General features: G+C 41.7%; 1 protein-coding gene across 1 annotated transcript in view; it reads left to right on the top strand.

Moving 5' to 3' along the window:
* The window catches only part of ERGIC1 (endoplasmic reticulum-golgi intermediate compartment 1), a 68,817-nt gene that overhangs the window by 27,041 nt on the left and 14,220 nt on the right, over positions 1 to 27,556 (top strand). Inside the window, exons 4-9 of the mRNA XM_069972272.1 lie at positions 14,751 to 14,845; positions 15,592 to 15,716; positions 17,744 to 17,848; positions 19,498 to 19,558; positions 20,923 to 21,023; positions 21,368 to 21,490. Coding sequence (XP_069828373.1) covers positions 14,751 to 14,845; positions 15,592 to 15,716; positions 17,744 to 17,848; positions 19,498 to 19,558; positions 20,923 to 21,023; positions 21,368 to 21,490 — 610 coding nt within the window. The remainder of the gene's footprint in view (positions 1 to 14,750; positions 14,846 to 15,591; positions 15,717 to 17,743; positions 17,849 to 19,497; positions 19,559 to 20,922; positions 21,024 to 21,367; positions 21,491 to 27,556) is intronic.

Genomic DNA, 27,556 nt, shown 5'->3' with positions numbered 1-27,556 from the left:
GAATGTCCAGCCAATGAATGAGGATTTTTTTATATGCTTAAATGACGTGACCAGCTGACGAATGAGCGTATGCTAGTAAATCACCTGACCACTGAGCCTATTACACAAGATAGTATCTGTCTGGTCCATAATCACCCTATGTAATGGGGCTCTTACATAAGGAGACCGCCCTCTCTTCCTATTGATAACAGTTTTGATGTTTGATCTGTGAGGACACAACTGGTGCAGTGGCTAGGTAGGCATAAAGATTAGTTGGGTGATCTTTCTGGGGGGGCAGCTGCATGTAAATGGGCACAGCTAGTTCTAAAAGTCGTCAGTCAGGCTTGGCTGCAGAGTTAGGGCCCTATTCCACGGGACGATTATCGTAAAATCGTTAGAATCTAAACGTTTATCGTTCGTTTGAATAGCAGTTAACGATTAACGACCGAACGAGAAATCGTTGATCGTTTAATAACTTGGACCTATTTTTATTGTTTCTCATGCGCAAATCGTTTGCATTGAATAAGATGTCGTTCGGTCGTTCGCAGTAGTGACGAACGCAATAACGACGACAAGACGACCGCAAGAACAATCATAAGTAACGATCACCGTTCCGTGTAAGTGGGTGAACAATTTCAGGTCTTTCGCAATAGCGATCGTTTATTGTTAACGATTATGCGAACGATAATCGTCCCATGGAATAGGGCCCTTACTCTTGGCAAAATAAAACCAACATATTCCTTGTGGTGAAGTCATTGCTTAGGTTCTCGGTTATCCTGCAATTCTGGTGGTTATGGAAATAATTGTAAATTTCAGACCAAAACTTTGATGCAAGGCCATGTTCACACATTGCATCACTGTTGTGGTACTGTGCAATCACAGTAAAAACACTGTAGTCCAGTACTGCATTGCAACTTCAACATGTGAACATAGTCCTAATGTTCAGTGGATCTGTTACACACCCCTGTTTTGACTGATGTTGATCTGATCTTGCTTGTGTTATATTACTTTATCAGTACAATTCAGTGTCCTGAGAATTTGTGGCCTTAATCTGTATGTATGAACCCCATCTATTGCTGGCCACACATAAGATGGCTGTCAGGCTCTCTCATCTTAAAAACAAAAAAATAGAAGGAAATAATACACAGCCAGACCCCTCCGACTCCACGAGGGAAAGAAAAGATCAGCCATGATGAGGTAACGTCCTGCTAATCTGTCATGGGATTATGTCTGACAAAGAGCCTACTACTAGTATCCATACATCCTCCATACATGCCCAGCGATACTGTATGGAGCTTTTGTTTCTCTGTTTTCTTCTGTGAGCCTGGTCTTTCTACATTCACTGAGATTATAATCCTTCCCTACTCACTGGATTCCTATTCACTGTTTCTCCCTTTCTGTAGTCACTGATTCACCCCAGCTACACGCTGAAATCATCCTCAGATAGTTTGAGTATCTGATTAGTTATAATCCCCAGGGCATCTAAGCCGCCATTGTTTCCTGGCAACCATACTAATGCCTAGATACTAATAAACACACAGAATCTTACATTTCTGATGTGTGAGCTGTCCGTACTGCTAAGAGGAAGTAGTAACACTGAAGATATGCTAATCTGCATGCCCTACTAACACCACCGCATCAGTTCATACTCCACGGCCCTGTCACTTCCTGGGTGTTGCATGGGGATTCCAGGCTGGTTATTGTAGCATTCATTTTCTCAGTCCTCTGCAAGTCTACTTTCATTTTGCTTTTCTGTTCACCTAAAGAGTCTAGGTATCTATGGCAGGGACTATACACCCAGAACTTGTAGTGACCTAGTTTCTATGCATGTAGATAGATGTGTATAGTATATATTTTGAGGTAAAGAGGACCTGTCGCCCCCCGTGCCGGGGTGACAGGCTCCCGACCCCCTGTTAGACCCCCCTATACTTACGTGATCCCGCCGGGTCCCGCTTCCTAAGTATAGGGGGGTCTAACAGGGGGTCGGGAGCCTGTCACCCCGGCACGGGGGGTGACAGGTGTCCTTTAAAAGTCTCATGTCAGTTTCTTTTATTTCTAAAAATAAAAGGGTGTCCTATCTTAATATCCCAGCATGTAATGGGTGAGGGGAGCTATCTTTTAGGCCATGTCCGAAACATGGCTACCATCTTGAAAGCCACTATATTGGAAGAAGGGCAAGTTTTTCCTAAGGTGGTCATATAGCATATCATAAAACAGGGGTTTCAAACTTGGGTCCTCCAGCTGTTGCAAAACTAAAATTCCAACATGCCTGGACATAATAAGAATTGTAGTTCATTGTGTTCAGCTTCAACTCTGTGTTCAGCACCTTGGACAACACATTGAACTGGGCATCACAGGGAATGTTCCCAGTTGTTATTGAAACTCTTTTGATAACTTTTGAACCACAAGCGATATTGCAAATATCTGGTGGTCTTTGAAATGCTACATATAATAATCTTTATTAGAGACACTTATTGCAATTGGAGGTTTCTTGTATAGGAATTAGATTTTGTGACCCCAAAGTGCAAATCAAGATCAAGTGATGATAAACAACTCATTGAAGGAATGGGAGGAGGATGTCCAGAATTGTTCTGGTAAACTGGTTGAAGAATTTGCAGTTGATCACATGCTGGTGCTTTTTCTAATGTGTCCGAACGCACAACTCACCCTTCTTTAGCACAGATGAACAGCATACCTTTCTAGTGCCATTGCTGCCTAGGGAAAACGGGAAGACAAGACTCCAGTGGTAAGAAGGGTAAGCGGTGTAAAAACATTGCCTGGTGAGAGAGAGATCTAGATTTCTGTTGTGCCATGTCATTGCAAAAGATCAGGCAGGTGCAGATGGCATGATAGTAATGGGAATGTTCTGCTAGCACAACTTGAGCTCTTGGATACCTGTACATGAACTTTTAGGGCTTATCTAAGCATTGTGGCTGATCAGGTTAATCACTTCATGGCAGCCTTTCCCCAGTTGCTATAGGACATCTCTAGCAGGGCAATGCACCGTGCCACAAGTCTCCTTTGTGTCATGGCTTCTTTTCAAGAAAATGATAGCACGTTTTCCTTTCACAGTTGCAGATCATAACTAGAGATGACCGAATTTACAGTAACAATGAAGTGAATTGCTTCATTAGTTCTTCAGTCTGCTTATCAGCCTGTTGCATTTTAACTCGTTACCGCTCTGCTCCTGGTGCCTGGAAAAGCTGAATCCAGTCCTGAGAAACTGGGAGAAGTTTCCCAAGACTAGATCCAGCTTTTCCAGGCACCTAAAGAGGAGCGGCACAGAGCGACAGTGAGTTAAAAGGCAGCCAGCTGATAATCAGATTGCAGAGAAAGCAAAGCAATTTGCTTCATTATTACTGTAAAGTCACTCATCTCTAACCATAACCACATCCTGCAGGACATTCAGTAGCTGATAAGTACTGGAAGACTTGAGATTTCTAAATAGAAGTCATTTACAAATCTGTAAAACATTTTGGTACCAGTTGATTTACATAAAATGAATTTCTCATTTGTGTAAATACAAAAAAACATTCTGTCTGCATGAGCAAGTGTTTCTACAGAACGTTTTTACACCCAGAGGAATCTATGCCACAACAAACAACGCATTGCTAATAAAGTGGCCAGTCAATGTATATATTAGTGTGCAGATACAAGGTTACAACTCCTTTTGAACTCACTCCAGGTTTTAGATTATTCTGCCGCTGGCCTCCGTCAGTAATGTTCTGTCAGTACTCAGATTGTGGTTTGCATGAGATCTAGGCCATAAAAACTGTGACTTCTATCTCTTCGGAATGTTGTACTTGCTCCTTAGTTTCTTAATAAGCAAAAAAACCAAGGGTTTCCTGCATCTTATCAGGCTCCTTATTACATTCTTCTGTTATTACATTGGTATGCAGCTTTTGATGAGGATACATGCTTCGGATTCCTGACCCATTTTATACCTGGGCATTACATTCCAAAGTATAAAACGGTGAAGCTATTACTGATCTGTTTACGTAAGTCTTCCCGTTTCATTAGCGGACTTACATTTTATCTGCCAATTCATCTGTGTGCATTGGGCTTTGCTAATCCTGAATTTCCTCATGCTATGGCCACGTCTGTCATAGCAATTTCATTTTTATTCACGTCATACCATGATGATGGAAACCTCTGTCTGTGTATCATATAGAATGTGAAGCTGTTTGGTCCCAGCAATGCTGCAGACTATGCTGATGTTATTGCAGGGATTACTCCTTTTTGTTTTTTCACTGTTTATAAATTAGCATTCCTTTTCTGTGGGTAAGATTAGAAATAAAGAAAATAGGAGTGTGAATGTGAAGTACGTGGGGTCAAAGTAGTGTAAGTTATGGACAGGACAGTATGAGCTGTCAGACAAAGGTTTTTGAAGAAATCCCAAAAATAGCATGGCCAGTAAAGAGACAGGCAGCAGTTTTTGCATCTGTCCACTGTCTCTAGATTTACATTAGAGCCGTGGAAGTTTTGACACATTTGCAGGTGTCCTTTAGCCAGACTGCCATCCAGTGTGAGAGCAGAGATGACTATTGCATAGTAAGCACAAAGATATAAGGTCATATGTCTGAAAGTAGAGTGTCGTCTTTGAAGGCAAGAAGAGAACAGGGTGTGCTGTATAAGCAGTTAATAAACTTTGAAAGTAACTTGCTTTAATTATTCTGAACAACTTGAATTGCAACACTAAGAAAAACCTATTCCATCTACCTTATTAGGGCTTATAGATACCATCAGGGCTGTGGAGTTGGTATTTTATCAGGCCAATTAGTAACAACAAATTTACTGTAGTAAAATATTAACATTGGCTTTTTATCACCATCATCTAAGTAATCAGACCACTTAGAGCTTAAACTATATTAATTACAATAAAATTTCTGAACAAATAACTTTTCTGAACTCTTGGGAGTTTATTAAAGGGTGCAAAATAAAGACTGGTGTAAACTGCTCGCAGCAACCAATCACAGCTCGGCTTTTAGTTCTTGTAAAATGAAAGCTGAGCTGTGATTGGTTGCTGCGGACAGTTTACACCAGTCTATATTTTACACCCTTTCCTAAATCTGGGCCTTCATAATAAGGTGCTTTTTAGACTGCCCGACATGGGGCCATCTATAGAAGCGAACTGGTGTCAGTCAGCCAGATTGGTGAAGGTAGTACCTTCAGAAGGCACCATTATTCACTGCTGGGCTGCACAAACGATTCCCGTATCGTTCACGCGGTTATTCAAATATATTGATATCCATACATAGGGAGATGTGAAGCTGATAGCAATACATTTTAATGCAGCACAAAAGAATCAGGCTTTTTCCCGCTCCTCGGCTGAATGCTGACACTTTTACACGGCAATTATTGCCAAAGGAGTGTTTTTAGCAACACTCCATGCTGATGATTGGCCTGTGTAAAAGGCCTTTAACTGCTGCTCATATAAAATTATTCAGGAAGAGAACAGCAGAGATCACACACACACACACACAATGGACTCTTTCAGCTCAGAAAAAATAGTGAGCTCCGACTTTTCCCCGACCACCCTTAACCATGGCCATAAGGCCAGTGCTTTTTTACAAATATAGGCAGAAAATGCTTCACTCTTTCTAACTAAGGCTATGTTCACACAACGTACAACTACGGCCGTAGTTCTTGCCGCAAAACTACGGCCGTAGTTTTGTGGGGTGGAACAATGCCTATTGATGAATGGGATCCCGGCCGGAGCGTACACACATCGTATACGCTCTGGCCGGTAGCCCATGCGGGGCCGCAAAAAACTGACATGTCAGTTTTCTGCTGCCGGAATTCAATGAATTCCGGCTGCAGAAATCCTTGTAAGTTCACACAGTAAAGCGAGCGGCTCCGCTCCAGCTTCGCTTCACTGTGGGCTATGGTAAGCTCTGATGCGGCTGGAAAGATCACCCGGCCGGTACTTAATTACCGGCCGAGGTGATCCGGCCAGAGACGGACGGTCTCATACGTTGTGTGAACATAGCCTAAATGTATTAGAGAAAGTTGTTATATTTCTGGAAGGGGGGGGGGTTCTTTTTCTTTTTTTTTTTATAAATAAGGGCCTTGGATTTATGGAACAGAAAAGACATTGAGTAACATCTATACCAGTCATATGAAAGTTGAATAATGAAATTACTTTTTTTTTTTTTTGTTTGTTTAAAGTCTGTACTTTTTTTTTTTTTTCCCTGACTCCAACCAAAACTAGCTCTAATTCTGACTCCACTACTCCAGCTCCACAGCCCTGGATGCCATAGAGTCCCCTCCCACACACATAAGAACCTACAAGGGTGAGCCTTGTAAGGGTACTATTACATGAAGGGATTTTTTGGACTATAAGCGATCTCAAACGACCGGTATGGCGAACGACCTGAAATCATTTACCCAATTACACGGAAGGATGATCGTTAGTTCTGCTAGTTTTTGCGTCTTGTCGTCACTATTGCGTTCGTCGCTACTGCAAACGACTGAACGTCTTATTCCATGCAAACTATTTGCGAACAATCAACGACAAAAATAGGTCCAAATTCTATCAAACGACTAACTGTTTCTTGTTGGTCATTTAATCATCTGCTATTACACTAAATGATTATCGTTCAATCTAACAATTTTTCAAATCATAATCATTCTGTGTAATAGGGCCCTTAGTCAAAAGCCCCTGTTACACCAGCTCTTGCTTGCTCCTCATTCCCTGCTCACTGCTGGCGCCTTTACATGAGTCGGCAGCGAGGTGGTAAGAGCAGGGGGGGGCTGTGCGGGTGATCGCTAGGTCGTTCGGGCAGCCCAAAGAACATAGCCACTGCTTCTATTTAACGTAGCAACAGCAGCAGATTGCTGATATCCTGATCGTTGTGTTTTCAACATTTTGATAGACAATGATCAGCCATCGTTGTCTTCTATTACGCAAAGACTATTATCGGCCATAATGGCCCATAATTGTTTTGTGTAATAGGGCCTTAAAGGAGAAGTGCAGTGAAATTTTTTATTTAAAGTATTGTATTGTCTTCCAAAAGTTATACAAATCACGAATATACACAGCAGAGCTGTGCGGGCTGTGGCTGCTGGAGAGAATGATGGCAGGGGGATGCCCAGAGTCCCTCCAGTGCCCTGTGTCCCCCTGCCATCATCCTCTCCAGCAGCCACAGCCCGCACAGCTCTGGGAGTCGGGTTGTGACATCACCATGTTATCCAGGAAGTGAAGCCTTGATACAGTAGTAAGTGCAGGGGAAAAAAGCACTTTATGGGCATTTCCTGTAATAAGTGTATGTTGGTGATTTGTATAGCTTTTTGGGGGCAATACAATACTTTATTAAAAATTTTCGCTCGACTTCTCCTTTAAGGGTCCCTTTACACACACAGATTATCTGACAGATTAAATCCATTCCTGGCTTTGGCTGCAAAAATCTGCCATCTGTTTGTGTAAAGGAACCCTATGTATTACTTGTGCAATGTATATGCTGAGGGTGTGTTGCCGGGTGGTGTAGTGCAACCTTAGGGCTCACCTTCTGTAACCTTCCTGTCACGGTGGGGTCCGAGGGTGCCGGGGCCCTTCTCCACTCAGCATATGCACATGGGAAATATTTTTATATTTAAAGTTTTTACACAGTAGCGGTGAAAGTATATGGAGACTTTACTTGAAAAACAGCTTAGTACATCCCAATACAGGGGCATGTCATAGTGAACGTATGTTGGCTTGATCAGCATATTTGGTAAAGAGGATTTCAGGAATAACGTGGATAGATCTGTTCCAGGGACTTTGTAGCTATCCGCCTTTATAAAGGTACTTGTGAATAGATACTTGAGTTATTGAGAGAAAATGACTCTGCCAACACTCACTGACAAGCAGGAGGAAGACTCATAGACATACTGTCTTTGAGAGAAATTGATGCTGTCGACACTCACTATCATGTAGGAGGAAGACTCATGAACACGCTGACTTGGAAGATGTGGACGGTGAGCGGGAGACCCTCTATCACTTCACCAATCCGACAGCAGGCACTAATAAATACAGCGGATGTCCTGCTGAGACTTAGAAGACATGTATTGATCCTTATGGCTGACTGGAAACGGGTTAGGAGGCTGAATATGAAGTCTGACAGGATTAGGCTACGTTCACACCTAGCAAAACTAGCAGAATTCCGCGGCTGAATTGTCCGCCGCGGAATGCCGTTAGCCTCCCGCTCATAATGGGAGTCTATGGGAGGCGCGCGCTCCTGCCCTGTCCGCGCTGAAGAATGAATATGTTCATTCTTCAGCGTGGACAGGGCAGGAGCGCGTGCCTCCCATAGACTCCCATTATGAGCGGGAGGCTAACGGAATTCCGCTAGTTTTGCTCAGTGGGAACGGGGCCTTACTGAGGTGACGCAGGGGAGCCAGATGTGGCTCTGGCAGAGCCAGATCCCCAACTGCCAACTGACAAGACCCACACAGCCCTCTGGGTAGAAGGTGGGCGGAGCTAGCTTTCCCTTGGCCAATCACTAGAGTGTGGTAGGTTGCAGGGGAGGAGCACGGATCAAGCTCAACACTGTTTCATTAGAGATTAATACATAACATATTAAATAAATATATGACAGAAAACTATCACTACAAGAGAGCTAGGAAAAAGAAGCAAATACATAGGCCCCAATAGAGACAGTCTAGGGTTGCCAATGGCAACAATACACCCCCAGACGCCTGACAACAAATACCGTTCTGGGCCATTACACATGTATTACGGCTTTTCATTCCAGTGGCTAGATTTGGGTTGGCCCAGTGATAACCGGTAATCTCCAGGGGGTTCTGAAGCCTGATTAATGACATTCAGCTGATCACCATGGATCCATATTTACACGTTAGGACACTAGTGCAATTACTGTTTATGGATCTATATTTTATGCCAATAAATTTATCCATCAGATTGTTTTATCGTGTTCGTTATTTCTTACTATATTCTAGCATTAAATATTCGGGACACATAGAAAACTAAAACTTCACAGTGGCATTATCCTTTATGTCACAGATTGTTCACATTAAGGGTGCCTTCACATGTACCGTATCGCTGCGTATTTAACGCTGCATTTTTATCGCTCGTGTTTGGTGCGATTTTTACATGCGAGTTTTGCGAGTCCCTATTTGGCTGATTATTGGCCATTACGGCCGATAATTGCTTTGTGTAATAAAAGGCAACGGTCAGCCGATATGCACAATGTTGGCTGATTGTTGTCTTTCATTGTCTTTCAACATGTTGAAAGATAAACGACGTGTAGAGCAACGATCTGCTGTCGTCGCTCTGCGCAATAGGAACGACAGCAGCAGACCGCTGCTATCTCCTATGAGCTCCCTGCTTGCTTGCTCCTCGTTCCTCGCTCACTGCCGGGGCTATTACACGCATCGGCAGTGAGCAGGGAACGAGTAAGCAAGCGCTGACCTAACAGCTTGGCGCTCGCTTGCACCCGGAGAATGCCCCATGTAATAGGGGCTTGAGATGGAGACCTCCTGAGATAATGTTTAATGATTTCTAACTGAAACAGATAACTGATTATTATTATTTTTTATTTTTTTCACTGTATAGGGGTATGTGCACACTGAGTAACTTAGATGGAAAGTCCGTCGCGTAATCCGTCCCTCGCACCCGCTCGCGTGTCTGCGACTCCATGTCATAGACTCCATTCTATGCACGGGCGTATTTCTTTCTCCGTCCAAAGTGATCAAGTTCATTCTTTGGACGGAGGAAGGAATCCGCCCATGCATAGAATGGAGTCTATGACACGGGCGGAGACGCGCGCCCGCCGCTATCCGCGAGCGGGCATGAGGGACGGATTACGCGACGGACTTTCCGTCTAAATTACTCAGTGTGCACATACCCTAGAATAGTATAGTAAGCTGTGATATTCTGCTTGCCAAAAACATGGAGATGAACTGATACAAAGCTATAGGATATAATTAGAAAAATGCCAATAAAAGCAATGATAACTTTTAAAGCACATCTCACTGTGGGCTCCTGTAACAATGAGGTGTGCAGTAATATAGTCAAGTGCTACTGGGGTTCCCTTACAAGATGTCTAAAGTGGAACCTGTACAAACCCACTAAATGTTGCTCTTTATCTGTTTATTCTCACTGTAGAATCCAGTTACTTTAGAACATGTAGAGGTCATGCTTTCGTAAAAGCCGTCCTGGCACATCATAGTGTATGGTTTTTCATTGCCTATATTTGGGAATCCTAATCTGTTCCTTGCAGATCCTCATCCCTTGTCCCACTGACGTCATGCCGTGTCATGCTGCTTCTCGACTACCTGTGGCTTCTGTAATTATATGTGCTTATTAACATTAACCTAGTTTCCATGATAATTACAACCCTGGCTTACCTACGACAATAGAAATACTATATGTAAATGGTTATATAAAACATTTTGTTGATTTAGTATGATCTATTTTGTGAAGGTGTGGCATGCATAATACCAACTTTTCATGTCAGCAGCATTCATGTAGTTACGTAAGTATGAGCCCTAAGTCAAAACAATGCACAGAACTCTGCAGAACTACTTTGGTCTTTCCTCTTTATATAATTGTAGAGCACTCAAGAACCAAAAACTAAGGAAGAATACCCATTATGTTCTTGTTCATGTAGTTGTGAGATCATCACATGTGAAATATGGGGGTTTCCCTATTTTTGACACTACTAGTAGCAGTAGGAGCTGTGTTTGCATTGAGTTTATATCTGGCAGCATGGTGGCTCATTGGTTAGCTTTGTAGCCTTGCAGTGCTGGGGTCCTTCCCCACCAAGGGCAATATCTGTGAGGTGTTTGTATGTTCTCTCAGTGTTTGCTTAGGTTTCTTCCAGGTACTCCAGTTTCCTACCACCACCCCATCCCCCCAACCCGTTCAAACAAAAAATTACAAAAATACAAACTATGTAAAGTGCAGAAGAATCAGTTGGAGCAGTACAAGTAAAAAGTATTATCTGTAAAGTGCAGAATGTATGCGTTTTGCGTGTTTGTTCTAGACAACTGTATTGTTCTTGTTAAAAATCTATCATATTGCAATATTTTTACTTTGCCATATCCCTTCAACTCTTGTCACTGTGTGCTTTAGGATCTTAGTATCTATAACTTAATGTTAATACTTTATTTGCAGGTTATTTCTTATAACATTGTAGTATGTTGTCATCTTGCAGTTTGGGTTTTTTCCAGCTGTAAAAATAGATCCCGTTTTACCTCCACATTTTTCTAGTATCATAAAAACTTCTGTTTGATTCATCAAGCATGTCATACTTGCCAGGGGACCAGATGTTTTATATGTGGCCAACCCTAGTATATGTACTCTGGCGGTTACCGCATTCAGGAACCTACTGTATAATAAACTAATGGATGCAGTTACAGAGTTAGAAAATCATGGCCACTTTCTTCCAGAGACAGCACCGCTTTTGTCTCCAGTTTGGGTGGAGTTTTGCAGGTCAGTTCAATTGAAGTGAATGGAACTTAATTTTGAATTACACCTGAAATGGAGATCTGTGGAGTGTGCAGTCTCTGGAAGAAAGTGGCTATGTTTTTCTAACGCTGGATAACCCCTTAATCCACCCTTAGTTCTTATGAGATAGCTACACCTAAAACATAATGGGACAATGGGATATCTGCAGTATTTCCCACACCAGTTTTATGTTATTTACACTGTACTTTTCTAGCTAAGGGTTGCAGCTTAGCCTGCCAATCGTATGTGGCTGGTGATTTGCTTTGTCTTGACTGTATCTATATGTGGTCTGGGCTGGATTGGCTTTTACCCTTAAAATTGAAACTTTTGATCAAAATTTGTAAATCTGATTTGAAGGACTTGAAACCTAAGTATTCCGCTGTCTGTGTTGTGTGTTCCATAGAAGTAAAAAAAAAATGTACACATGGCTTAAGATGCAGAACAGTGATAAACCCCTGATATTTATTTTTTAAATGTATTTTATTTTTTTTCCCTGTTTTAGTTAAAGGGGAAGTCCGGCGTTTTCTAAAACCTGGAATCCTGCAGGGGGAGGTGAGGAAATTGATCACAATTACTAACTAACCTCTCCTCGCGGCGGCTGCGGGACCCTCGCTGGAAGTAATTTTCCCCTGGGTTGTGATGGTGTCACAACCCAGGGGAATAGGCCTGCCTCGGATGTTGAACTGGCCACTCAGCCAGTCAGTGACTGGATCGCCATTCCGCCCCAGTCACTGGCTTAGCAGCCAGTCCATCAGCCGGAGTTTGACGTGGATGCCCTGGAGATCCCAGAGCCCAAAATGGGGTCCCACTGCCTGTCCCACTCACAAAGGGCACGAGAAGAGGTAAGTTAGTAATCATGATCAATTTCCCCCCTCCCCCTGTAGGATGCCGGGTTTTAGAAGACGGCAGACTTATCCTTTTAATTTGTCCAGATCTGCTTTGAAGGTATTATCCAGCGCTACAAAAACATGGCCACTTTCTTCCAGAGACAGCACCACTCTGGTTTCCAGGTCATGTGTGGTTTGCAATTAAGCTCCATTTGCTTTAATAGAACTGATTTGTAAAACCCCGCCCAAACTGGAGACAAGAGTAGTGCGGTCTCTGAATGAAAGTGGCCCTGTTTTTGTAGCACTGGATAACTTCTTTAAATCTTCGTTATGAACCAAAGCATACTTGATGTTTGTTCATCTCTAGGGCAGAGCAGCGGTAAGTGGTTAGTTTAGTCCTTAGGGTATGTGCACACTGAGGAAATTTGATGCAAAATACGTCGCAGAATTCACCATTCATTCTTTGGACGGACAACGGAATCCGCCCGTGCATAGAATGGAGTCTATGACACGGGCGGAGACACGCACCCGGCAAATTCCGCAACGGATTTTCCGTCAAATTTCCTCTGTACACATACCCTAAGGGCACATGAGTGTCCATATACAGTGGTGCCTTGGATTACGAGCATAATTCGTTCTGGGACAGTGCTTGTAATCCAAATCCACTCTTAAACCAAAGCAAATTTTCCCATAAGAAATCATTGAAATAAAGACAATTGGTTCCACACCTCAAAAATAAATTTTTATTCTGAATAAAATGTAAAAGTAATGAAATAAAGATTTAGAAACAGCTGAATAGGTCATATTATAAGTTACTGTACAGTATAGCAAACAGCATGTGAAGTATAATGTATAGTAAGTGCATAAACCCGAAAAAAACATGAGCTGTTTCACACAGCATTGTGAATGGCTGAATGTGAGTGCAGGTACATTTATAGCAGCAGTGTGTATAGCTGAGTGTGAGTACAGGCACATAGGAATGGAGAGGATGGGGAAAACAAAGACTGACTGAGACTCCAGAGAGCATAAAGGAATGAGCAGGGTCTACGAGGGCACATACATGCAGCACTCTCTGTCCGGGGAGAGTGGGGTTACAGCTATGAAGAGATTACCTCCACAGTCCTATCCCCTGATGCAAGCCCCAGCCTGAAGTGGATTTGCTATGATTTAGAAGGGAGACTTCCTGGGTCAGAGTACAGTGCTGTCGACCACGCTATGCAGTCCATGCCCCTCCCACCCAGTACATGGAGCTCTTCTTGCAAAACGCTCTTAATCCAAGTAGCTCTTAAACCGAGGTACCACTGTATTTTATTTTGCACAATATTTGTGCACAACCCATTATTCAAGGGTGTTCTGTTTATTTAGAAGTGGGAAAATGTTATGCTCCCTCCATGATTTCTTGACTCAATATAAAAAGTATCCCAGCTTACTATACTATAATTGTGTTTTATACATCCTTTTGTCCCTCGGAGTAGCTTCACATTGTATCATTCTGTTGTATTCTGCTTTTGTTCTTGCTGCAGGTTTCACTGCCATTTTTTTCCATGACCTAGATTCTTACTTTAAAATCACCTTGTGAGTAATAACTGGAACACACATTTAACCCACCCAAAATATTCCTGCTCCAAAATAGCAGTGTACATTTATCCAGCCTGCTGCGGTGTTACGTAATTGTATCGATTTTTACATACAGGAGATTAGCAGAGTAGATTTCCACTAAATAAAATGCACTTCGGTTGATTGCAGAATAAATTAATGTTCTCATTGCCTGATGTATCTATGAATTCCCACAGCTGAGGTGTGCTTTGAAACATTAACCTTTTCCTTTTGCCAAAATCTTTCCCTCTTTTCAATTCAATTGGAATATTTCATACATACTGTAGTTTTTGATAGTTTGAGCCCACGTTCACACTATTTTTTTGATTAAACAATGGACAATGTTTCTAGTTTGCAACAACGGCTGTTGGTTAATCACCGCAGCCAACCGCATTAACCCATATTAAATCCTGGCCAGAGTGCATACACACTGTATACACTCCTGCCGGGATTCCATGTGGCCACACAGAAAAACCACATGTCTATTTTGTGCGGCTGCTATTTGTTGGACAACGGCCGCACAAAATAGACTGTGCACACAATGTAAGGTAGGCTCCCGGACGTATTTTACATTATCTGCCATGGCTAATTGGAATGCTGGCACACCCGAATGTCCTCTTATTCCAATTAAAAAGAAGTGCTGTTAACCTGGCCAGTACTGCTGTACCGGCCAGGTTGAACATCTCAGACAGAGGCCGTTCTGTGAGGCCATGTCACAGAACGGCCACTGTTTAACCTGGACATGGCCTAAGGTGCAGTTATAAAAACCAAATCCAGAAGTGCTTTCTGGCAGGACTTTGTAGCCTATTGAAAGCTGTGATATATGTTCTACCTAATCCTTTCCAAAAAGCTCTTCCGGAAAAATATATTAACCATTGACCCTTTGGTCTGTCTTTCAGTGTCAATGAGCTGTACGTAGATGACCCCGATAAAGAGATTGGGGGTAAAATAGACGTGAACCTGAACATCAGCTTACCCAACCTCAACTGTGAATGTAAGTATAAAATTCTCTGCGGATCTTCTATGGAACATTACCTTAACACCCTTCAGCTGTGCTTACATGTGGTATTTGTGTCCATGTTTGGATCCATAACCAGGAGGAAAAGATTTGCAGTTTTAGCTGCTGTATTTTGGACCCACACTTGATTTTTAGTTACAAATTCTGATCAGAATACTGCACAGCCTGACTGAGTTCTAGGATTCATGTATATAAGAGCATCTGCCAGATGTTGTGTTGCTGAGAGGATGCTAATATAAAGCTTAGTGTGCCAATCGGTGGTTGCAGCGGGACAGCGCACTGATTGGCTGAGCTGGGAGCCCCAGAAGCAAGCCAGAGCGGGGACCTGTAATGTATTGCATCGGGCCGCGGGGGGCTGCAAGTATATAGTCCCATTGAAAGTGACCGTTAAGGGATTTGCAGCGTAAAATCTGCTGCTGTCTGGCTGAGCGGGAATTTTCAGTGATGATGTGATGTCAAATAGAGGAGGGTGATAGGGTGGTGCCTTTGGGGGTTGAGGTAAATATTGCTTCGTTATAATGTTCCCACCACCCCCTGCCCTCCCTGTGTTTTTTTTTTTGTTTTGTTTTTTTTGTTCACTTTTGCCCGAAGTACCCCTTTAGAAACAAAAATGGTGTTTTTTTTTTTGTTTTTTTTAATGCTGATGGGTTACATGGACTTTGAGCATTGTTGTTGGCAATCTTATACTAACTTCTTTGATGAATATTTTTTTATTTAATTAGTGGTGGGTCTGGATATTCAGGATGAAATGGGCAGACATGAAGTTGGACACATTGACAATTCAATGAAAATTCCACTAAATAATGGAAATGGCTGCCGCTTTGAAGGCCGCTTCACTATAAATAAGGTAATGTGTACTATACTTGTGTGCATTACTACTAGTGCTGCTTGTCTTGCATGTAATATGTAAGTAGGTGCTGGTGTTGTACTCCAGGCTCCATCCTTCAGGGATCTGTGCAGCACATTACTTTTACAAGCACAATAATATAAACTGTGTGTTCAGTGAATCAGTTGTGCAGCCGAGATGAGGCAGAATTCCTGACATAACCGAGCTGTGTGTTCACTGTTACTTTTGTGATGAAATCTAATGATATGTGGGGCTACAAATGATGTCTGAATGAGCTGTCGAATCCTTAATAACATATGGATGTGGGTTATGTGAAAGCTCATGCCATAATATGGGTGGAACCAGAATAGTGCTAGTACAATTGTACAACGCCCCATAGAAACTATTAAACTGTGATATAACAGTCTGGAGGGATGAAATGGAGCCAAGTTTACAAGTCTCTTCAAAGCCTTGTGAATCAATAGTCTGGTGGTTTCAGGTAGAGTTTCTCGGCTGTGAGAGATTCCCCTTCTCTGGAAATGGGAACTGTCACATGGAACATCTCTATGAAAATGCTAACATACTTATAATTTAGTTTATAGATCCAGTGTTACTTTTAGTTTGCAGTCTGGTGTTAGGCCATACCATTTGCCTAAGCAGAGCACAGTGCGGCAACCTGGTATAGTGACAGGACCACGTTGCAATACCTGGATACTCGTCCAGATGAAGGCTGGGTTCACACTGTGTTTTTGCAGTCAGTCTTTTTTCATCCGTTATATGCAAAAAAGGATAAAATAACTGATGTATTTGTGTGCATCCGTTTTGACTTTGTTTTTTCTATGACTTCTAGACTTATAAGGCCATGTTCACACAACGTATGTGTTGTATAAATCACAGCCATTGTTGCAATTTACAACAACGACTGTGATTTATACAACACATACGTTGTATGTGAATGGATAGAATCCCGGCCAGAGCGTATAAACATCCGGCCGCACGGAAAACTGACATGTTCGTTTTCTGCTGCCACTATTTATTGAATAGCGGCCGCAGAGAACCTGTAAGTTCACACAATGGAGTGTGCGGCGGGGACTTCAGATGTCAGGGTTCACCAGAAGTGAAGATTATCCGGTCGGTACTGCAGTACCGACCAGGATGATCTTCAGTAACATCGGACATTCTGTCATCCGGCCGTTAGGTGTTATACAATGTCTGAACATGGCCTAAAAAAATGGATCAAAACGCTTTCTTTTAGCGTACACAAATACGTGGTGGACAACTCTGCATAAAGCAGATAAAAAAACAATGCGGACCCAGCCTAACTATAAAAAATTGGCCACAATTCTGGCACAATTTGCACCCAAAAAACTGACTTCTCTGCAGATCACTACATGTATTTGATACTTTGAGACTTTCTGCTGGGTCTGACAAAGGAAGAAGCATTATGCTTCTAAATTCTGGAACAATATTCTGGTGCAGGTAAATCCAACTAATAATTGGTATAAACATTGACTTTGATCTGGTGCGTCCTTAGACTGCGTATTTTTACAGCTTAAATCACTTTGATAAATCTGACCCATACTTTGACTCTGTAGTCCAAGTTTGCATTGTGTAAAAATGAGATCGTTTTAGTATATCTGGGCCACTGTCTAGAGGTGGTGTTGGTGTAAATTTATTGTTGAGGACTGTTCGATGTATTATGGAGCAACGATGGAAGAAGGGACGTGTATTTTTATACCTAAAGACCAGTGTAGTGTAACTTCAAGAATGGATTTGGATTTGGTGGACTACTAGTGGCCTAATAATTGCATGCGTCTTTCATGTGTATAATCTGCACTCTTTTTCTCCTCCTATCTGTATACTGTGCTATAGATCTGTATTGCTCGGTTGCCCACAGCACAGGGGTCTATGCCACTGGACAGTGGCTAGAAGTCAACTGCCTATGGGGGATATAGCCCACTGGACACAAACGAAGAGTGATCACTGAAACATCTTAATGTTCTGTAAAAGTTTACTAACCATATTGTAACCATTTGTCGGTTCATCAGGTGCCTGGAAATTTCCATGTATCCACACACAGTGCCACCGCTCAGCCCCAGAACCCTGACATGAGCCACTTCATCCACAAACTAACCTTTGGTGATAATTTACAAGTAAGTGTGTACATCAGCCGACTTCTGCTTCTCTGTTTAGTATATCAGAAAAATCTTATATGTTGTAAAAACAGCTTAAAGAGATATAAGGATAGGGGACAAGTAAGAGATGGTAGGGGTCTGACCATCGTACACCCCAGCTTTCTTCCCCCAGCTTCTTTGTTTTGAATTCAGCCTCTGATTGACACATGACCCGTGCCTCTATTGACCCGTGACCCCCCCCCCCCCCCCCCCCCCCGATCTCTTACTTGTCCCCTATCCTGTACCGGGCATTTAGTACCGTGAAGTTTTGTTTGGCTTTCTCCCTGAAGGTTTTGGCACAATTTGGCCTCAAAGTGTCACTGTCATCACAGAAAACTCATAAAGACATGTCAAAAGTTTTGATTGGTCCAGGTCTCAGTGTTCAGACCCATACCGATTGTCAGAACGAGTCGGGAGAAGACTGTGCTGCAACACGTCCTGTCCCCGCATAATCAGTTGGCCCCATAGACTTACATTATAAGCCCTGCTGATCACGTGACATAGAGCCAGGAGAGGACTGTGTTGAGTGCGGTCTTCTCCCAGCTTGCTCTCCCGATCGGTATGGGTCTGAACACTCAGACCCAGACTGATCAAAACTTTTAACATGTCTCTATGATATCTCAAAAGTTTTCTGTGATAAAAGTGACACTTTCACAGACACCTCTCACAGTAAAAATACAGTCCAGTATACAGATAGCATTTTATAGAGCAGGAGTAGCTGACTGGACTGGACTGTATCTTTATCATTCAAGTCATCCTGTCCTATTACAAAATTGGAGGTGTTCTAATACTATGGGAGGTGGCTTATACTATTGTAGGTGGTCTCAACACCAAGACCCCGATTGATGTAAACTTTTGACATGTCTGTACTACGTGTCAAGAGTTTATTTAAATGTCTGTAGCGCTTTAAACAGAATCTTCAATATAGTGTGCTGCTGGAACATTTCTGTTTACTTAAGGACTTGAGTGTGACTAAACCACCTGAAGCAACTGCGTCAAGAGAACAATGCTGGCACCAGCTTTTTAAGGATGTGGCAAGATGTATTCATGTCTCTATTTTGATGCAATCCTGGTAATCCACTTTTAGTTTTCCTACATCAGTAGGAGTGAGTACAGTCTGAATGTGCACCTTGTGCTGATGGGGTTTGGATGAGCTCACTACATGACCTCAGTGAGTGAATGTTTATTAAGCCGTATCTGTTACATAACTTTCATACCCTTTAAAGACACTCCCAAGCTTCAAGGGTATAATATGTGATGTGTTATATAAGACATTATGATTCTACTATATACATTAGGCATCTAAGAGGTGGAAGAAAACTGCATATACATATGTTTAAAAAAAAAAAATGTGCCGCTAAGAAGTAAAAATAGATCCATTTACACATCTATGTGTGCGTACATATGTATCACGGAGTCAGCCCGGAGTAGCCCAATCCCCACATAAGATAACAGAGTTCTCCTTTATACATGTAGGGACCTGTGTAAACTTCCATAGATGCCCTTTGATAATGCCAAAAATGTTCATGCTTTTGTACTTTTATACTTCTAGTCTTTAAAGCCAAAATTCAATCTTTAGGGTTAAGACATGTTTCCCCAGTTGTGATACTACTGCTACTTGCTTTCAGGTTACGAACATTCATGGTGCGTTCAATGCCTTGGGAGGAGCAGATAGACTTGCTTCCAATGGTAAGTTACCTTTGTCAGTGTCTGTAGGTAGTAAAGTAAGAATAAGACTAGGTTCAAATGCTGTAAAATAATGTAATAATGCGCTCCATTGATGTCAGCCCTCCAGCTGTTGCAAAACTACAATTCCCATCAGGCATGATGGGAATTGTAGTTTTGTGACCGCTGGAGGGCTGAGGATTTGAAACCCCTGCCCTACACCTTGTAAAGGCCCTATTACACAAAGCAAATATCTGCCACATTTGGCCGATTATCAGCCGTTACGGCTGAATATTTCCATGATGCAATAGGTAATGTTAAAAGGCAACAATTAGCCGACATGCACAATGTCGGCCTATCAATGTCTTTCAACATATCGAAAGGGAATGATGCTGCTACCTATGGTCTGCTGGTCGTCGCTCCGTGTAATAGGAGCGGTGGCAGCAGACCGTCGCCATCTCCAATAGGCCCCCTGGACGATCTAAAGATCTTGCTCTTACCCGCTCACTGTCAGTGTGTATAATAGCACCGACAGCGAGCAGGGAATGAGGAGCAAGGTCGGTGCTCACTTGCTTCTCAGCATCAGCCCATGTAATAGGGCCTTTAGTTAGAAGACAACAAATAAGCCCTTATCATTAGGTGTCCATCCGCATGAATATATATGTTGCAAGGAAATGGTAAAATCAGGGATTTGATCAAATCTCGGGCAATTAAAAAAAGACCACTCCGTTGGGTCATTCCCCTGAAGAAAGACAGGTATTTGATCAAATCCCTGAATTATTTCAGTGAAATGATCAAATGGACATGCCTCAAGCCTTGTGCCTGGTTCAATGGGCCTCCTGCTCCCGGGCCTCCTGCTCCCCGTCCCCGCTGCTGTGCCTGGTAGCTGAATGCTGCAGCCTCCCGGTTTCCGTTACCTTTCTCTCGCCATCCGGACACTGTCTGGGGTGAGTAATTGACAAGCCTTAAACCTGGTACCAGGCTTGTTCATTTGATCATTTCACTGAAACAGTTCAGGGATTTGATCAAATCCCTTATTTTAGGGAAATGACCCAACAGAGTGATCACTTTATAATTTCCCGGGTTTTGATCAATGGGAAAGGTGGGCCGCATTAGGAAACCATATCAGTGAGGAAATGGAAATGAAAATGACAAACAGTCTGTGCGTCAGCTAAAATAGGTATACTAAAGGCATGCACAAGAACCACCTTAATATTCATTTCTAATAGCCTATGCTGCACTGTATGAGCACAAGAAGTGTATAGTGTGATTCTTGAATTATTATATACAATAAAAATATTTGGCACACCACCTTACTCTGTGTGTCAGTTCAACTATACATATTATGAAGACTTGTATACATGTAACATTTTTGATGTCTTATACAGCCTTGGCTTCACATGACTATATATTAAAAATCGTACCAACCGTATATGAAGATTTGATTGGGAAGCAGAAGTTTTCATACCAGTACACTGTAGCTAATAAGGTAAGAATAAAGCTGGCACCAGGAAATGCATGATCTAGTAGCATGATGTAAGTTTTATTCTTAAACTGCACAGAAGGGGGTTGCCAGACTGCAAAAGGCTGAAAGGCAGACTTCTTAAAGAAAATAAAGATTTCTAACAAAGTTACATGGTTAAACAGTAATGTAATCCCTAGATAACCAAAGATGGCCTCTTCTATTCACATATTAACTAATCTTGGTGTGACAGGGTCTCATCTGTATTTCTTTTGTTAGCTTAGAAATGTTAAATTCTTATATAAATGCTTATAGAAGTAAAATAAACATGGTCTTAATCCACAGTGGGTTTTTTGCTTCTATTCTTTTAGGAATATGTAGCATACAGCCATACGGGAAGAATCATCCCTGCCATCTGGTTCCGGTATGACCTGAGTCCCATCACGGTAAAATATACAGAAAGGCGGCAGCCTATGTATCGATTCATAACCACGGTAAGTAGTGATCGCAGTGCCACAGCTCTTACATAGTTGGTAATTTGTTTTTGACAGGTTGATCAATGACTGAACTTGCATCCATGATCTACTTGTTACCAGACGATACTGCATAATAAAAGTGGTTCTGCATTACTGACTGGGTAGTCCCTTGCCTTACCATCAGAAGTCACAGCCTTTGCGGCAACATAGCAGGGAGGCATGATAGTGAATGGTATCGGCAAACTGAAGTAGGGAGTTTGATAAGAGACCCCACCGTCTTTAGAGGGCATGTAGGAGGAGGCTTAAGGGGCTGATAAGGGAGACAACACAGGTGGGTGAAAAAGGGAGATGCTTTGGTGGGTTGGAGGCTGAGGAAAAATGTGTCCTGTCATGGACTGAGAACTCACAATGAGTTGCTCTGTCCTGTTACTTGGTGGACATGTTGCATCTGGTGGATCATCTGTCTGCATCTTCTCTGTATCCTGGGTCGGCAAAACCTATTGGCTCATTGTGGTTTCCTTTGGGGGTCTGCGAGTGATTAGTTCCTACATTGTTCCTTTACCATGGCTTGTTCAGCTGTGGTACCTATGGTCCTCTATAGATTAATCTGGAAAACTATAGCTTCCAGCATGTCCTGACAGCTACAGGCTCACAGTGCATTCTGAGAGTTATCATTTTCTAAAAAACCTAGTGAATCTTTTGGGAGCTTTTACAGAGAAAACAGGCATGGATGGCACTTCATCGGTTCCTATAATCTTTGTACCTACAGTAAGAGCAAGGTTATGTCCAACTGATGAGAATATATTTCATCAATTTATAGAAATCATAATTGTTTTTACTGTTTGAATCTCTGTTTGTAATAAACCAGAAAACAAGAAAATTGTTTCAAATTATACCTGTATCAGAGTATGTGTGAGCTGTCTATAGACAGGTACCTAAATGTTTTATTGCTTAAAACCCACAGGAGTCCTTATTGGGGTGTTTATCCACAAGATATGCCATAAATGTCTGATAGATAAAGTATCTGTATAATGGAGCCCCTCTGACCAGGCAGGTTGCAGTGCAAAGGATTAAAGAAGCAGTGTAGCTCAGCCCATTCAGGTGTTTTGTTAAAGAGGAACTCCAGAAGCATATAGTATAACTTACCTATCTCTCCTAATTTTGAAACTACCCAAAATCCATTTTGTTTTGTTTTTTGTTTGTTTGTTTTTTGTTTGTTTTTTTTTGGGGGGGGGGGTTGTTCTGTATTGTGTTTCTGTACTTCCTGGTTGTGCAGTTCCCAGAATGCAGTACTGGTTCCAGAATGCAATGCTTTTCCTCAGCTGTTCATCAGTCCTCCACCCTGCCCATTCCCCGCCCAAATATGTTGCAGAACATCTAGGCTGTGTTCACACATTGCAGTTATATTGTGTTACTGAATTATTTGCAGTAATTTATCATTTCATAAGACGCTGCAGTACTGCAATGAAACTCCAACATGTGTAAACATAGCCCTAATTTCACTGCAGAGTTTTGCACAGTAAAGTTGCAGCACCTGCTTCTGGTCGGTCAGATATGGTAAATCACTCAGGGGATTTGGGGTTCCAGCCAAGCCTCCTGGGACATCACGCCCTGCCCCCTGTGTGCATCATCAGCCTGTGCTCAGCAAACACACACAAAGTGAGACAGAGGAATGGAATCTCTGTCTCCTAAGGTGGGAGAGCAGTGGGAGCAGGAGGCAATGTGGATTGGCACAGAGGCCATTTTTCTTCACCAGTGTGGCAGAACCGCACAGATATGGTAATACATTATATAGACACATCTCTATAACTTTAAATGTACTTTTAATAGAAAACAAGTTTTCCTTATGTGGAGTTCCCCTTTAACACCCATTTACTTCTATAAGCCTTAGAACAGCATAGACTAGTGTGGCTGTTTTTCACACCCCCAGGCCTGGCAGGGGGATCCCTGTTCTATGGTTGGTGAGGGTCCCAGAGATAATGCCATAATCTGTGATAGTAAGCATAATTCTACATTTAACAAAGGTTTAATAATATTAGTTATAATAATATTATGTAATGGAAATAGAAATAAGATTGAGTCAGATTGTTGGGCATTTGAATATCAACCAAAGGCTGTATCTATATTTTCACAGACTTTCTAGAGCTGCATCCAACTTCTTCAGCCACCAGTATTCAAATACCAAACGATTGGACTCGAGCCTGCTCCAGTTGTGTTCATCCCTATTGAGCACCTTTACATATACTTTGCTCTGTAATTTTCAGCCATTTTCTGTAATTATCATTGCTCATAGATATATAGATGCAAATATCTATATGCATTCAAAATTCAGCTAGCTGCCTTGGAAACAGACAGAAAGAGGAGCTAATAGTATGACAGCAGTAGGTGATACAGCTCAAACCACATAACTACCGTACTAACTTCCACAAAGCTTTGTGGGTGCTTCATGCACTGTATAGAAGAAAACCTCATACAACTGAAAACTTGATAGTTGCACGGACTGGACCCTGCATGCAATACAGACCTGGTCAAACCAAGGTCACCAATGTTTGTATTTGAGAGGTCATTTTTAATCATATTGTTCCCTAAGATGAATGAAAAATATGGCAGAATGTTGTTATGCCAAACATGGTATAAGGTCAAGATGGTAACAATGAATACCCATAAACGAAATACACAAGAAAACACAAAATCGCCTTACTGCTAGTTCATTGTGTTGGATGTAGAGACTGGATAAAAGCACAAACGTAGTTCTTAATAATAGCCAGTGTGGGTCACATTCTGTTGTAGTTCTAAATGCACCAGTGTTTCATTTTATGAATTTTATCTTTTTCAATAGGATATAATAAGGTTTATTCTTTTAGCCATTAGAGCTGGTGGGACCTTGAATCTACCAATAAAAATAAGAATTTTTCCCTTACAATTATTCATTACCAGGTCTACCAACTTGCCAGCTGTTTGATGGAGAAAATATTGAGTTATAACTAAGTCCCTTCAAGACGGACCTGAACTATATATCACTTTCTTCTTGTAGGTTCACTGGCTCTAACACCACCCTATGAAATGTAGTTTTAACAGGGTTCCGGGGATAATAAACTTTATTTTGTTAGAAGTGGGCATGCTGATGGAATTTGAGCTTTCTTATATCGCCACATTTTCTTTTAAGTATATAAACATAGAAGTTAGAACCATAAGAACCTTTTTGGTTGGGACTGATCCCAGTAATGTTATTTCAGGAATTAAAGATTCCGGTAATCGCGTCATGGAATACTGTTCCCAAAATAGGTTTTTATGATTTCAGCTTCTGTACCATGCCAGCTAATAAGTAAGAGGGAAGCTATAGAAGGTTTGCACTTACTTCATTTTGTTATAAAAGCAGCACTCACCCCACCCACACAGCAGTCTCTATAAGAAAGCACTTCTTGTAAACACACAAGGCCCCTGCTAGAATTTTTTTTTAATAAACCTCATTGTTGCTTACATGACTCAGAAGATAAATTTATACTACCTGAAAAAAAAACAGTGGGCGCCTTGTACTGTCATTGCTCTTGAACTCTATGATGGCAGTTGCGGGGGTTAGATTCCGGCGGCACTCAGAGGAACATAGGATAAGTCAACCTTAGTTTTAACAAGACTGGAAGGAGGTTGTTTTTTTTTTTTGTTTGTTTTTTTAGTTTTTGAATTATGGTGGTTGAAGTGAATGTCTATGGGGGGGGAGCATTTAAATGAAATCAAAGTTTGAAAAGAAGCAGAAGTTACAGCAGAAAGCTTTCTGATTGCACCTTTGACAGGTAGTGTTCCCATCCAGTCTTTGTCCATAGGAGTAAAAACTACAGATGAGCCATAGGCTGTATGCATGTTTTCCATGACTACCTAGGGCTGCATCCAACTTCTTCACCCACAATCCTATAGCTGAAAACCCAACACAAATGGATTACAGATTGTCACCCCTTATAATATAGGCTTATTTAGCACACATGTAGAAACATTCCTATGTTTGTCATGCATGGGTTGATGGCAGTCTCAATAGGTTTATAGTAATAAACGCTAAAGGATATGATGTATTTTTTTCCTTCACGTACAAAGAAGCGGCAGCAAATGTGACATGAATCAGTGTCTGTGAAGGGAAAAGGTCAGCTGGGAATGCTGTGATCATCTGCTCTGCTTTTATGTACGGGACTTGGGAATCTTTAGGAACATTTGCTTCCCATGTATCTATTAAGTGGGATGGGGTTACTAAAAGACACCAAATAAACACAGTCAGTCAGTGTGAAGTTAATAGGCACAGTCACGTACTAGAGTGTCCTCCCCTCTTCTGATCGTATAATCTCCATCTGCCAATGATCCACTTTGTCTTTAGTATGTGAACTGGCTCTCAGAGAGAGGACACGGCTCTTCCACCCAACAGATGGTGTGTAGATTACTAAAGCTGGCAGATCAGGGGAGGGGGCTGTGGAGAAACACCTGCTGTTCGGGCTGCTGCCTCATTCACAATCTCTTGTTAAGTCCACGAGACCTGCAGCATATCCATTATTCAGCCGTGTTTCCCAGTCAATGAGAGGAGCTGTGGGCCAACAGCAAGGAAGAGGGGGGGCTATAAACAGACGATCAAGAAACGTCTCTTTTATTTTGGAAGGGAGGGACCCTTTGTAACCCCCTGCTAAAAGGAAGGCTGGGATAAAGAAACCATACACAAAACAGGAGGGATTCCCAGGGTCAGTTTGACATGTTGCTCCCTGGTAGGAGGGGTAAATTGGTTTTTAGAAATTTTAAATAATGCTGCGTTTTAAAGAGTAGGGCACTCCCCCTGTTACATTGTGGATAGGGGCAAACGGTCAGAATTTAGGAAGGAAAAAAGGTTATTTTTAATATACATATACATATGTATGTGTGTATATATATATATATATATATATATATATATATATATATATATATATAATACTCAAAATGTATTATGTTTTCAAATAGTATAACTATTGTGTCAGAATTAAGGTGCTGAATTGATTGTGTTCTCTCAGTTAACACTTGTAAAGTACACTATATTCCCCAGGGTACATACATGATACACAGTACAGATATATTGTATTCTCAATTATTATTTATTATAACAGTTGTTGTTATTATTATCATTATTTTTAGCATTGCTATACCGATCTAAAGAATTAGTTTCTTGTTAGTGACAGCAATATGAATCTAATGTATCCTCTTGACCATACTGTTTAGTCTTTTCCCCTTTTATTTTATTAGCAGTAATCCTAAATCAAAATGCTTTATGAACGATCTGTCCTTCAATTCCTGACAGGTCAAAAGAAACCTGACTCTTAAGCTATTGTACACGAATGATAATACAGTTTTAATGATGACGCATAAGCCGACACTATAATCTCCCCGCCCTGGTATCAGCATGTCTGGTTTGTAATTCCTTGTGTAGCTCCAGTGTTCCTCTGCCCATGCTCTCTGCTGGACACTCTCCGTATCTGTGGGATTGGTCTGAGAACTGACATGACCACTGATTCTCACACGTCCATTGTGTGTCCCAATTTCAAGCCTTCCTTTTTTAATAGGAGCATCTGTGCCTCAGCTTCTATTGTGAGCTCCCATGTAACCACACAGTACACATGTGCATGTATTCACCAGGACAGCAGCTGTATGATGACAGGACAGGGGAACGTTAGCATATAAATTATTCACTAACCACATGGCCTGTTAGAAAACGACATCAGATGTTTCTCTGATCATTTCTAAAATTTCTGAATATAAGATAACAATTAGGGTTTTCAGCTTTATGCAAATAAAAAGGGAAAAGGATAAATGAAAGTGTCTACAACAACCCTAACCCTTTTTTCGTACACCATCTCCTGCCTGTTCTACTTTATGCATGGGAATAATTGTGAATGTGTTTAAAGACCTAAAGAAAGGTGCTGTTTCTGGAAGAAAGCGGCCATGTTTTTCTATGTTTCTTTTATGTATGTCTCTCAGGTTTAGGCTAATGTCTAGCCCCTGGATGTAAACCAGAAGGTTCACATCCTCTTTCGGCATTGAATATCTTAAAAATAGTGAGGAACTGAAACACAAAGTATC

The sequence above is a fragment of the Dendropsophus ebraccatus genome, chromosome 1, assembly GCF_027789765.1.
Source record: "Dendropsophus ebraccatus isolate aDenEbr1 chromosome 1, aDenEbr1.pat, whole genome shotgun sequence".
NCBI classification, from domain to species: Eukaryota; Metazoa; Chordata; class Amphibia; order Anura; family Hylidae; genus Dendropsophus; species Dendropsophus ebraccatus.
This window is presented reverse-complemented; position numbering and strand designations above follow the sequence as displayed.